A 13,226-nucleotide genomic window follows, 5' to 3' on the forward strand; every position below is an offset into this window, starting at 1 on the left:
TTTGACATCTGTGGGCATTGCACAACATGGGTGCACTTACATACATGCAGGCAATACACTCATACACATAAAATAAAAATAATAAATAAAAAAGCCATGATTTTATTTCTCAGCTTATTTATGACATGAGAGGTGAATGTTCACATCAAATTAGAGTCCAAGAGATCTGTTATCTAATACAAAAATATTAAATTTTAGTTAAACTAAATTAATATTACAGCAACAGCAAAAATATTTAGTAGTGTACCTAGAACAAGATAAATGCTCAAGAAATATATGTTGGTTAAATGTCAAGTTCAAAGACTACAGCTTGAAGTTGGAGAGATGGCTTAGCAGTTAAGAGCACTGGCTGCTTTTGCAGAGGACCCACATGGTGGCTAATAACTGCCAACTTCAGTTTGGAGGATCTGATGACCTTTCTGGCCACCATGGGCATTGCAAGATATGACTGCACTTACATACATGCAGGCAAAACATTCTGCACAAAGTAAAAATAAATAAATAAATACCCCCCCCCAGCATTTCTACTCCCCTCTCTTTGATCCTTGTTGTATGTGCACGGTAGCTGTTTCAATAAACAAATAAATGGAGAATGAACAAGTTCACAGACAGCAATAGCCATGGGGAAATTCAAAGAACACTAGGGGAAATATTGAGTAACTATGCACATTAGGATCCATGCTGATGTGGTCTACCATTTAAATATATACGAGGGTAGGTGGAAAGTGGGAGAAACTGGATAGCTGTAGCATACACCCTCACCTAGTTTTATTGGGTGTTTTATTTCCAGTCAGGAAAAATTCATCTCTGTACCTTAAATGTCTCTGAAATAAAGCCTAAAACATTTTAGAAAGTATTATATATTATCAAAAATTTAGTGACTCAAAGAAAAGTTTCATTTTCTCTTTTTTCTTTCCAATTTAATTAAAATATGGATTGTATTAGGAGCACTTTCCAAAAATGGATCAATTAATTTCTCATGTTTGAATTAAAAACGGTCTCAGGTTTGAAAGCATTTAAAAAAGTGTAGTGTTGGAGATCCAACCAAGAGTCTCGTTCATGCTTGGAAAGTGCTTTTCCACTGACCTCCACCCCAGCCCCAGAAACAGGGCCCGTTTTGGCTGTGTTGGAATTTCAGATTTTTCACTGTCCTGGCTTTTCTAAAAGCTGTCCTTAAGAGTGTGTGAATGATAGTTGAGTGACCCTGACATTGTTTATCAAAGACACCAGATAACACATCTAGAACTCACAGTTCATTTATCATATGAAATGAAAATTTATATTCTTGGATTATTAGGAATAAGACAGGTGGCCCATTGTATTTTATTATTGTATGAGAAGATTTGTACTATGAGACATGATGCTTGATGCGTAAGGAGGTCAGAGTGCTTGACAGACAGATCTTCTCTCACCTCACAGATGATGTCCCTGCTCCTGCTGCCCCATTTGATCATCGTGTTGTAACAGCCAAACACGCCTCGGTCGACAGTCTGTATACTGTGAGCAAAACTGAAATCCTAGGAGGGTGAGTAATGCTAAGCTTGAACAATCTTTCAGTGAAGGAAGAGAGCCTTCACAGAGACAGGGCTCAGGACTTTAGAAAGCTTTGCTGGTCTCAACCTGAGAATTATAAACATTAGAAACAAACATTGTTAAGAGAGCTAACTGTTTCTGATAATTGCCACTGATGCCAGAAAGGCTGATGTGGTGACCACACTCCTATCTATTTTCCTTATTGTGTCCTAATGTCTGAAAGTAGGAAAAAGACAGTATGAGTTACCAGAAGGTGCTGGAATTGTCCAAAGCCATGGCTTAACCCCTAGGAGATGAACTGCAGAAATGAGCCAGCATTGTGCATTTCTATAGTGGCATGAATTAAATCTTCATACTGTTGCTGGTTTCCCAGCAACTTCATCTGAAGTACATCTAAGTGCACACCGTCTCCTGAAGCAGGAAGAGGAGAGCTCATCGGGGGTTAAGGTTATATTGGTTATAGTCTTTTCTCGCCCATTTCATTCACAGTCTCCCCATGATTTCTTATAACTCAAAGCCTACATAACAGGATTTAGTCCCATCTGTGTATTTTTAGAAAATAGAAAGAGGAAAGCAGCAAACTACACATTCAGACAAAACTTACCCCACACAGGAGATGTGCATGGTTTCTGCATGTTTATTAAGGCATAATTCATTGATTTTTGCAAAGTCATGTCCTTCTCTTCCCTTTCCACATAGTTTTGCCTTTCGCCATGTAGAAACACCTAAGCTTTTTCTTCCTCATCAGCTGATGTTAGAGAATTCCCTACAGGCCTGTGGGGATGGGCTGAAACATAAGTACAAGTCTGAAGTATTTGGGTCTTTGGGGACCTCAGTGGCAAGCAAGCAACTATTTTATTTTATTTGCAGAAGAAACTTTGAGATAATTCCCAGGGTTTGTGCAGCTTTTCTAGCCAAGCTTTGTCAATGGCTCTTTTTAAAGTTCCTATCTGCCTCTTTGGGCACAATTGGATTTGTTCAGTCTTACTGAGATCTAATAGGGGTCTGTTATTGCTCGTTATGGGCTCACCTCAATATTGGTTAGGTTAGAAGAGCACAGTTAAGCATGCTTTGTTGCTTCAAGTTGTGACGAGACCACCAACTATAGGGCCACCTAATGGGGGGAAGGGAGGGGCTCAAGAGGTGGTAGCTTACTTTTGGTAGAGATACTGAAATGGGCCAAAGACCACTGAATCCTCAGTCATTTTCCTCTGTTCACCTCCTACTCTGTGACTTTAGAGTGTTTATAGATCCCTGTTGTAGTTTGGTTGAAAATATCTCTCCCAACATATGTGAAAACCTTGGCCACCAGGTGACATTATTGGAAGGTGGTGAATTAGGAGATGAAGCAAAGCTGAATGAATTAGGTCACTGGGAGTGTGCCCTTGAAGGGACTAGAGGATCCTCAGCCCCTCCTCATTCACTTCCTCTCCTTGCTTCCCAGCTGCCAGGAAGTGAGCAGCTCTCCTGCCATGGCCATGATGTACGATATAGACACAGGCGCAAAGCAACAGCCAATTGACCATGAGCCAAACCCTCTGAAACCCTGAGTCCAAACAAATCTTTCCTTCTTCAGGTCATCTTATGTATCTTGTCACAACAGTGGAAATCTGGTAAACACAGTGCCTCATCACCATATTCAAGTAGCATAAGGCTACCAGTCTGGTGGCCCAGCATGGATCCTGTGAGGTAGCCTTAGTGATCAAGGTCCTTGCAGAATGAATCATGTGAAAGGGCATGGAGATATCCTTGGAGTCAGACAGTGATGGGGCATCAGTGCTGATCCAGGCAGTTCTGGGGGCATTGCTAATGATGGGGAAAAGGCATTTTCTTAATCATGGCCTCATGGGAAGTACCTGAAGCTGTGTTCATGTGCACCAGCACTGTGGACATGTGTAATCAAAGTTGGATTGAAGTCACAACGTAGCCAGTTTATAGTAATGCAAAAACATTCCCCAAGTTACACCCACTTCTATGCAGGGTGGGTGACTGAGTTGAATGGGATATAGTGGCTGTCGATGCCCTGCACCTGTCAAATGTGATCACCCTCATTTCAGCTGGCTCCAGGAGTACGTTCTTCTAGTTCACTGTGTTGTTTTGCAGGCTTCCCTTTCATTCTCTACCATGAAAGCCACCATTGCACAGACCATAGACGTGTTCTGTCTTACTTTACTAAATGAGCATTAAAGGAAACAAGTCAAGGTGTTCATGAGTGTGTACTTCTGAATATATGATCATAGCCTCAGTATCTCAATATAAGAGAAAACAGAATTATGTAGCTTTTCACTTATGTAATCATATTCAGAAGTAGATGTACTCATAGGTCTGCTCACTCAGAGTTGAAGAGACAAACATACAGGGAACTCACACTGACCACCTTGCAGGGGGCTGATAGGGGGCCCGGGCAGATTGCAGTGCCTCACTGAACTGTTCTCTTCTTTGGCAGGGGGCGTTTTGGCCAGGTTCACAAGTGTGAAGAGAAAGCAACAGGTTTGAAGCTGGCTGCTAAAATCATTAAGATCAGAGGTGCAAAGGACAAGGTAAAGGCTGTGGCAGGTAGGTCTACCCCTCTGAACCAGTGTCTATCACGCTGACTCACTGTTTTCTTCTGCTCAGGAGGATGTGAAGAATGAGATCAGCATCATGAACCAGCTGGACCATGTGAACCTCATTCAGCTCTATGATGCCTTCGAATCCAAGCATGACATCATACTGGTCATGGAGTAGTACGTGTCTTCTTCCTCTCTCCTGCCTTTACAAACTTCCTGCATGGCACTTGTGACTTGGTGGGAACCATGGGTTATATGAATTGTGAGATCTTACAAGATACAAAAAGGAAATACTTACAAATGCACGTCTCTCTGTGTGACTCATTGATTAGATGCAGCAGGACAAAGTAAATGTAGCTTTGTATCCAAGTTTTGTAGTACAAAATCAAGCTTAAATTCTGTCCTGGGCAATCTAGAGGAAAGTGATTTTTGAGCTTTATCCTGTTTTCACCACTGATTCCCCCCTTGTTCTCAGGGGACGTGTTCTAAAACCTCCAATGGATGACTGGAATTAGGACTAGTAAAGGGCCCTATAGGTACTTAGATACCCATGGTAAAGATGAATGTAATAAAGTAGCAACTGATAACAAAATAAATTATAACAATACACTCAACAAGAATTGGTGAATGTGACTTCTATCTCAGAGTATCTTATTGTACCGCACTGATCGCAGGTGACCATGAAAGCTGTGCAAAGTGAAGCTGCAGATGGGGGCAGTTACTGTATTCTGGAATGTATTCAGGAATGCAGAGCACAGGCCAAACCCCTGATGACTGAGGAGCTTCATTTCAGAATCTGCTTCGTAAAACCTTAATGAATGTTTAGCTGGAAAACGAGTAGTCTGGGCTGATGGTTTAGTAACCATCAGCTCTGGGCAGTAGAGCACTTGGCTAGCATGTGTGATGCCCTGGGTCCCATCCATAAGCACTGCAAACAACTACCACTACCACATAAAACCCAAGTAGTTCTAATACTGAACAGATACCGTGATTCAGTTCATTAAAAAAATGTTATTTTATTACTTTGGGTTTTGCTGATTGTTATATATAAATGGCATTAGGAAAACTAAAGCATTCAGCATCAGCCACAAAGAAGCACTTTATCACGGCACTTAGCCTACAAATCAAAAGGCTAAGACCCTGACTCACCTTTTGTCAGTACTTGGAATCCCACCTCCCTATGTTCTTAGAATCCTCTTCATCCTTAATATCTGTTAAGTGATACACATGGACTCACTTATGTGTATGCAGCCACCAATGATAGGGACTTTGAGACTTCTCTTTTCTAACACTGAAGATATATACAACAGACCTTCAACATAAGAATCACTGATGACTGCTGGGTGAGGATGAGCAGACCTTCTTAAAGGAAGGGACTCTAGATAGACTGACTAGACCCCAGTGGATGAACTTGCATTGAGGGATGTCTGGGGACATTAACTTGACATGATAGGCCTTAAGACAAATGACAGAATGTATGAATTCCGGTGGGGGGACACTATGGGAGAGTACTAGTAAGGAAGGAGCTATAAAGATGATTAAGATTGATTAAGATGTTCTGTATGAAATACACAAAAATTCAATAAAAAATTTACAAAAAAGAATCATCTAAACCACACAGCAAAGAACAGTTAGAGGAACCTAAACACTGACTTAGTACAAGGAAAGCACGTGATATTTAAAGAGTCGGGGCTAAGAACTTCACTTCTCTTCCCTCTGCAGTGTGGATGGTGGGGAGCTGTTTGATCGCATCATTGATGAGAACTACAACTTGACAGAGCTCGACACCATCCTGTTCATTAAGCAGATCTGTGAGGGGATAAGGCACATGCATCAGATGTACATCCTCCACTTGGATCTGAAGGTAGAGCATCTTTTCCATCCTGTGAAATGTGAAGCTTCTATAGCTCTTCCTCCAACATTGCTCTGGAAATTTATGTTGTCCCTGGTCATGTTTTTAGAAATTAACAAAATCATGATTTTTTTTAAAAAAAAATCTCATTCTTAACTTCTGTCACCATCTTTGGGGGCTCCTATATGACTGTCCATCTTTAGAGTCTTTGGTTGTGATTCTAAAATTGTCTGCATCAAATTGACATGGGAGATGGTTTTCCTAAAAGTGTAGAATTAAAACCAGAACCATTCCCACAGTATCCTTGCCATGTCCTTATTATCAGAGTATGTGGTGGGAGGATTTTAGCTAACTCAGAATTCCCTAGTTGTAGCTACCCTTTCCAGATCTCCCAGCAGCCTCCTGAAGTCTTCCGAGAAGCTCTGGTTTGGGATTTCCTTTCCTATGGGTTTGTTGAAACACTTAGTACAAACCATAGAGAGCAGGGCAGCTAGATGGTGAGGCTGCAATGCCAAGGAGCAGGGGACAGGTGGTCACTAGGCTGGGAGCCTTGGAAAGCACGTAAGAGAAGTGGGGTCACTTCCTTCCTCCTCTTTCTACTTCTCTTTCACTATGAAGTCCTCAGAACTGGGTTGTGCATAACTGTCGGCAAACCCAACAATAGACCAAGCCCTAATAACCCTGATCAAGTCTTACGTCAGAGCTAAATATCATAAGTGCATCTTCTTCTTGTGTGGCTTGATCATTTTCCCTTTTCCCTGTTTGCACAGCATGACAGTGAGATAAATTGTATATTCTATGTAACATACCATATATTGTAAGTCTCCAGGGATGGTGCAGCTGAATAAATCTAGCCTCCTTAAATAGGTTTCCATGGGCTTCTTTCTACAACTTGGCTTCCCATACTCTCTTGATTTATGTGCCTTGTCTTTCCCATTCACTGTTGCACAAGAGGAGGAGGAGGGAGTGGGACATAAAACAAAAAAATCAGAGGTTAAAAATCATTAACGAAGTCTTTAGCCATGAACTGAATATGACAATACATAGTTTCATGGGGCACTTTTGTTCACTGTGGATATTCCACAGATATCCCTAAAGGGATTTGATTGACAACTGAAGCCAGGAGATGACCCGTCATAAGTGAAACGACTCAATCTGTGGCCTTATAACATTGATTAAAGACTTGCAATGGGAAGTTTTAGTTATGGTTTATATATAAAGATAATACTAAAGGTGACAGCCAGATGGGTCACTAAGGGCCATCTTTTTCAAAGAGCTCCTTGGAAGAAGAAGAACCAAAGACATTAAGAGTATGTACCATTGTAGGGGACTTGAGAGGTGACTTAAAATAGTCTCTTTGTAATTTTATTGTCTGAAAATCTTATCTGATGATTTACTTTTTATTATCACAAAGATTAGCTTTTTAAAGTGCCCTCGAAGCTGTTGGTTTACATTCTGCAAACCAGTTTCAGGATCCTGTGGTATTCTTTGATGATAGGGAAGCTTTTACTTGCATGATCAGTTATTTAGTCAAAACTCAAACTGCTCTAACATAGCTCTGTATAAAATGGCCTTTTCTCACAGACATCTGTTTTAGAGACATTTTGGAAAGGGGTTTCAAAAGATATTACATACAACCAAATGGATGATTAGATATTGATATGGACATGCTATATCATTTCATAGAGGGTGTTTGAGTTTCTACCTTACTTGAATGCTCTTTCCACCAGATAAGACATGGAGGGAGGCATGGTCCTCCATGTAAAAGATGGGGAATGGAATTCTGAGCAGCTTTGCTCAGCGTTGGCAGCTTTGCTAACGCCCCAGCTCTTAGGCTTCAAATGTTCTTGGCTTTTGTTTGAAAAATGTTATTTCTTTTTTATAGATGACCTTGACTTTAAATCAAATGTCTTATTTTCCTAGACTTCAAGTTTTCTACCCCAATACATGTAGCTACATTTGCAGGACATTCCAGAGGCACCAACTTGACTTTCTTCCCCTCCCCCCAGGCTGTCAGCTTACTAGGGTCTAACTCCAAGGGAACACTTAGTCAAGGGCTGTAGGCACCGAGACCAAGCTCAGCAAAACCTTGGAATTTCAGAGGATGAAGAATGAGTAGGAGACAAAAGCCTTCCTCTAGCATACGACTTTCCCATAGGCAACGCACAAGGGAGAATCTAGAGGTCAAAAATGTTCGTGTTATATTGCATATTCAGTGTGGTTGTTTAAGTGAATCAGGCCATTTCTCTTGGAACTCGTAAATCTTTGGGAAAAATACTCCTCCGAGAAGGAAATATACTTAATAATTTTACAGGAAGAGGGCTATGTCAGGCTTGAGCTGGTCTCCACCAGCTCTGTTTGGAAAGCGCTTAGAACAGCCTTTCTCTTTCTCCCCCTAAGAAGGCCCCTGCCTGAACTCATGCATTGTGGCAAACTGCAAAACCATGGAGAGGGACAGGCAGGGTAATGTAAGGTTGGCAGCTACCCACAACCTCATCCACCACATAATTAAAGGAGAAAATACCCATACAGACAAACCAGCCCCCAAGTGAAAGGTCTGATATGTTTTTCCTGAGCATCTTGTATTTTTAGTTGTGGTTCAAGGACAATTTGAGTGAAGGATGGTTGTTTTCATTGCTAATGTGTCTCTTTCTCCTGGCAGCCTGAGAATATCCTGTGTGTGAATCGGGATGCAAAGCAAATAAAAATTATTGATTTTGGATTGGCCAGAAGGTATGTCTGTTTGGACGTAAGTGTAAGAGTACGGTTGGGGGACATAATGCATGTTCATTCTTTGCAAAGATATATCTGATAGGCCCCTTGGTTTCAAGCTCTCATTTATAATTAATTTAATGAAAATCCTCTTTAACCTTACCTTGTTGGATTTGAGCATTTGGAAGTTTCTATAATGCATATAATAAAAAAGAGAAATGAAAACTTAGTCCGATGAAGTTTATTACCCTAGAAACCATTCATTTCTAATTTTTTTAAGTTTGTCCTTATTTTTTTTTATATTTGTTCCATCTGTAAAGAGAAAAATGATTTTTAAAATGTTAATAGTTTAAATAAGACTACAGAGGGCTCTGGTTTCTTAGGGAAACAAAGAATTTGGGACATTAAAACTCAGCACATTAAGCTTAGATGCACATAAAATAGATGTTGTGAATTATTGCCCCATTTTTTCTGTCCATTAGTAAAGGCTTATTTGGGTCGTTTCATGTAAAGGGCTGTGCCAGCATTTTCTCATGTTCTATAGTCAGATAGTCTAATTATTCAGAGTGCCTTTCTCACAGTTGTTTCAGAATGTTAAGGTTTTTTAGTATGCATTTTTATCCTTGAAACCCCTGGAACTTTTTTTTAACAAGCTTTTCACACTAGCACAAATATGCAATTTCCTTAGAAGTTTATTTATTTTCAGTTCCCTGTATAGTTGAGGTTTGTTTTGTCTCATAGATGGTGTCTGTTTTCAATGTTCAGGAGTTTTGCTTTTTGATTAACATGTTTCATCCTTCTACCTTGTTTCCTACAACTTCAGATACAAACCCAGAGAGAAGCTGAAGGTGAACTTCGGAACTCCAGAATTTCTTGCCCCTGAAGTTGTGAACTATGATTTTGTTTCCTTTCCTACCGATATGTGGAGTGTGGGCGTCATCACATACATGCTGTAAGAACTTCCTGGTTTCTCTCACACCCTCATTCCCAACCTGTACATGTTCCAGGAGGCTTCACTATTTTTTTTTAGCTTTTTAGAAATTTTATTTTATGTGTATAAATGTATTGCCTGCATGTATGTAAGTGCACCTGTGTCATGCAATGCCCGTGGAGGTCAGAAGAGGGCATCAAATTCCCTGAAACTGAAGTTATGAATGGTTGTTGGCTGCCTTGTAGGTGCTAGGAACCAAACCTGGGTCCTCTACAAAAGCAACTAGTGCTCTTAATCACTGAGCCATCTCCCCAGCCCCAAGGCTTCTTTAGTTTGAATGAAAACACTGACTTAGGTCTTCTGACAATAACACCATGTTGCATCTTACAAGTAAAAAGAGTAAATTCTTTTTACTACTTCATTGGAAGGAAAGATACATGTGTCTTCTTCCCAGGTCACCTTGAGTCCCAGGATGTCAGCAAAAGCTTTCCAAGTGATTTGAAAAGGTTTGATGTACTTGTCTGCTTACTCCTTAGCAGTGACATTCTGGGTTGTCTTCTGGGTGTGTGACAGCACCTTGTCTCTTTAAAAGAGAAACTGAGTTATTCTTGAGATTCATATTCAAGTACAGCTTGATCTTCATTGCTGTAGCTGCTTCATCAGGAGTTGGGATGGGAAGAACAGACATGGTCCTGTCTGCAGTGATAGATTGTAAAGTTCTCCTTCATGGGTATATTTCTCCTCTCACTTACAAATGGCAGAACCCAAAGCAACGTGTCTACAGCAGATTCAAGACTGTTTAAAAAAAATACTCAACTCTGGCTCCTGTGTCTTGCAGACTCAGCGGTTTGTCCCCTTTTCTGGGCGATAATGATGCAGAGACACTGACCAATATCCTGGCATGCAGGTGGGATTTAGAGGATGAAGAATTTCAGGACATCTCAGAGGAGGCCACGGAGTTCATCTCTAAGCTCCTGATTAAGGAGAAGAGGTAAACCAAGTTTTTTTCATGTTGTGGGAGGAGCAGGGATGATCAGGAGCAGTATGTACCATGGGGTTAATGGATTGCATTCCTTCCATGACTTCCATGATGCCTGTACAGGCTCTGAATGCAATGAGGTTTGACCCCTTGACCCACCTACTGGGGCCTATGATTGCTTCAGTTCTGAGGCTAGAGTGGGGCTGAAAAGCTTGTCTCTTTCTGACTTTTGCAATGAAGCTTCAGCAATCAAGTCCTCCTGGTGGATCTCAGGTGACCATCCTCAATCCTTTTGATCTCTGTAAGCATACATGGCTCTGTGCAGCTGAATCCTTATTGACAATTTCATTTGAGAATTTCTATAGGTCAGACATTGCCAAATGCTTTTTGGACATTATTTCTTTTATTCATAGCCCCTAACTCTCAGAGGGAGAAGTTACGATTGCCTTACTACTTTATGATGACACTCTCTGTAGTTGGTTTATGATCACATGGCCAGTAAGAAGCAAAAATGATGCTAACCACAACTGGGCCTTCCTCCAAGCCCACACACTAAGGTGCCATATATTAGAGAGCCTTATATTTTCTCTTGTGCTAAAAACATACTAATTTAAAATTCAATGAAGAAGAGGGATATTGAAATACAGGGATTTGAGTTTAGAGTTACAGAGTGGGAAGAGCAATGTGATTACAAATGGCTTTATATGTAAACTGTGTAATGGCAGATCATATTAAGATTTTCAGAGTCAATAGCAGTTGCTTTATTGTCTTTGTACCTTTTAAGCCCAATGGTAAATATGATCATGAAGGAATAAATAGAAGGTATTGGAGAGAAGGAGCAATAACCTGGGCAGTGGGTATGGCATCATATCAGGTGGAGTATTCTTTCATTTAAGCACTTAACTGATCATCTATTATCACAGGAAACATATCAAGACTGGAAATAGCTATGTAAAGTCTATACTCCATTCCCTACTTTGGTAAACTGATGGTCCAATAGAGGAGATAGGCCTGTGTGTGTGTGTGTGTGTATGTGTGTGTGTGTGTGTGTGTGTGTGTGTGTGTGCATGTATGTGTATATGTACAGACAATCCTGTGATAAGTGGAAACAATCACCATTGTTTCATGTGGTTAGTGCAGTATAGATCCTGAAACAGGTCTGCTGGACTTGGGTACCTGGGCCCTGTTCACTCCTGTAGTCTGAGGGGTCCTGAGTATCTAAGAAGTATCAGGTAACATTTGGGTACAATGGCACCTAACTTAGTCTTCAAGTCAATATTTGGATGAAACTCGGGTCAATATCACTAACATAGGGTAAATGTCTGGGGTACCAAAAATGAACCTGAAATATTACTGAGTCAGTTAAGAGTACAATATTATTAACTTTTTAACAGACAGCTTTTAAAAGTTTGTCACTGGAATGTAGGAATAATCATCTTTCAGCACCATCAGCTAATGGAGTGGTCTAGAGATCCAAGTCCAAAAACCTAGGGCACTAAAGAGAACCATGTGTGGCTTGTGACAATGATGCGTTTTTAATAACCTCTGCATGTTCTGGGTTCTGTAATGGTGGTATTCTTAACAACTGCATTGCAAGTGAACACTTAGACTTAAATCTCATGACAGCTCTGAGACATTTGACATTTTTCAGAAGCAGATTTCAGATTGTTGCACTCATAGTTTTTGTTTGGAAAGGTTATTTTAATGTGATATATATTAGCACACCAAATAAGTTTATAAAACTTAAAATTAGGATATAAAATAGCCTTTATTATCTTCATATTATTTTTTCAAATTGTGTAAACATTTTTATCTATGCAAAGATATAGTTTTTTCATAAAGGAATCTAATATAGTCTCTGAATAATTACATTAAATATATTTATTATAAGGTTTATAAAGCTCCTTAATTCAAGAGTTAGCAGCACACATTCAAAAGATTTAATACAAAAATTGCTTTTGCAATCGCTGGAACTTACTGTAACATTTTATTATCACAGTAACAAGCATTTATTTCTCAACTATCTGTTAGGAGTTAGTTCAATTTATGAAGCTCAGATGGTATATCACAGAATAATTACTTATATTTGGAAATAAATGTTCAACTAGTTACATTACATGAATTTGATCATTTGTCTTACTTGCCCTATGAATGTTGTCAGTGTGGTTGGATCTTCTGATGTCATTCACAAGTTGAGAAGGCAGATTGACTGTGAATTAGGCACTTGACTATCTAGTGGCCAGAGCCAAAGGTGAATTGCTGATGCAGGCATAGTTTGGTGTGTTCTAACAGCTTTTGCATTTCCCTGTAGTTGGAGAATAAGTGCCAGCGAGGCTCTCAAGCACCCTTGGTTGTCAGACCACAAGCTCCACGCCAGACTGAATGCACAGGTGACTCTGCTTCTCTTTCCTTATCTGCCGTCAACTCAACTTTAAATGAAGTTCCTTACGATGCCTTTGCCACAGCTTCAAATCCTGTGCTAGTGATAAATTGATTTTAAAGTTTAAAAAAGATTTTTATTTATTATTTTTATTTTATGTGTATTGTTTGCATGTAGGTAAGTGCACCTGTGTCGTGCAATGCCCACGGAGGTCAGAAGAGGCTGTCGGATCCCCTGGGACTGGAGTTATGGACAATTGTTAGCTGCCATGTGGGTGCTGGGATTTGAAC

At 40.1% G+C, this 13,226-nt stretch overlaps 1 protein-coding gene across 1 annotated transcript in view; it reads left to right on the forward strand.

Annotated features, from left to right (window-relative positions):
- Positions 1-13,226, forward strand: part of Mylk4 (myosin light chain kinase family member 4) — a 91,455-nt gene that overhangs the window by 67,433 nt on the left and 10,796 nt on the right. Inside the window, exons 6-13 of the mRNA XM_008836685.2 lie at positions 1,420-1,525; positions 3,980-4,073; positions 4,150-4,259; positions 5,805-5,946; positions 8,597-8,667; positions 9,470-9,598; positions 10,416-10,568; positions 12,868-12,946. Coding sequence (XP_008834907.1) covers positions 1,420-1,525; positions 3,980-4,073; positions 4,150-4,259; positions 5,805-5,946; positions 8,597-8,667; positions 9,470-9,598; positions 10,416-10,568; positions 12,868-12,946 — 884 coding nt within the window. The remainder of the gene's footprint in view (positions 1-1,419; positions 1,526-3,979; positions 4,074-4,149; positions 4,260-5,804; positions 5,947-8,596; positions 8,668-9,469; positions 9,599-10,415; positions 10,569-12,867; positions 12,947-13,226) is intronic.

Source organism: Nannospalax galili, unplaced genomic scaffold (assembly GCF_000622305.1).
Source record: "Nannospalax galili isolate Female #2095 unplaced genomic scaffold, S.galili_v1.0 scaffold737, whole genome shotgun sequence".
In the NCBI taxonomy this organism is placed as follows: domain Eukaryota; kingdom Metazoa; phylum Chordata; class Mammalia; order Rodentia; family Spalacidae; genus Nannospalax; species Nannospalax galili.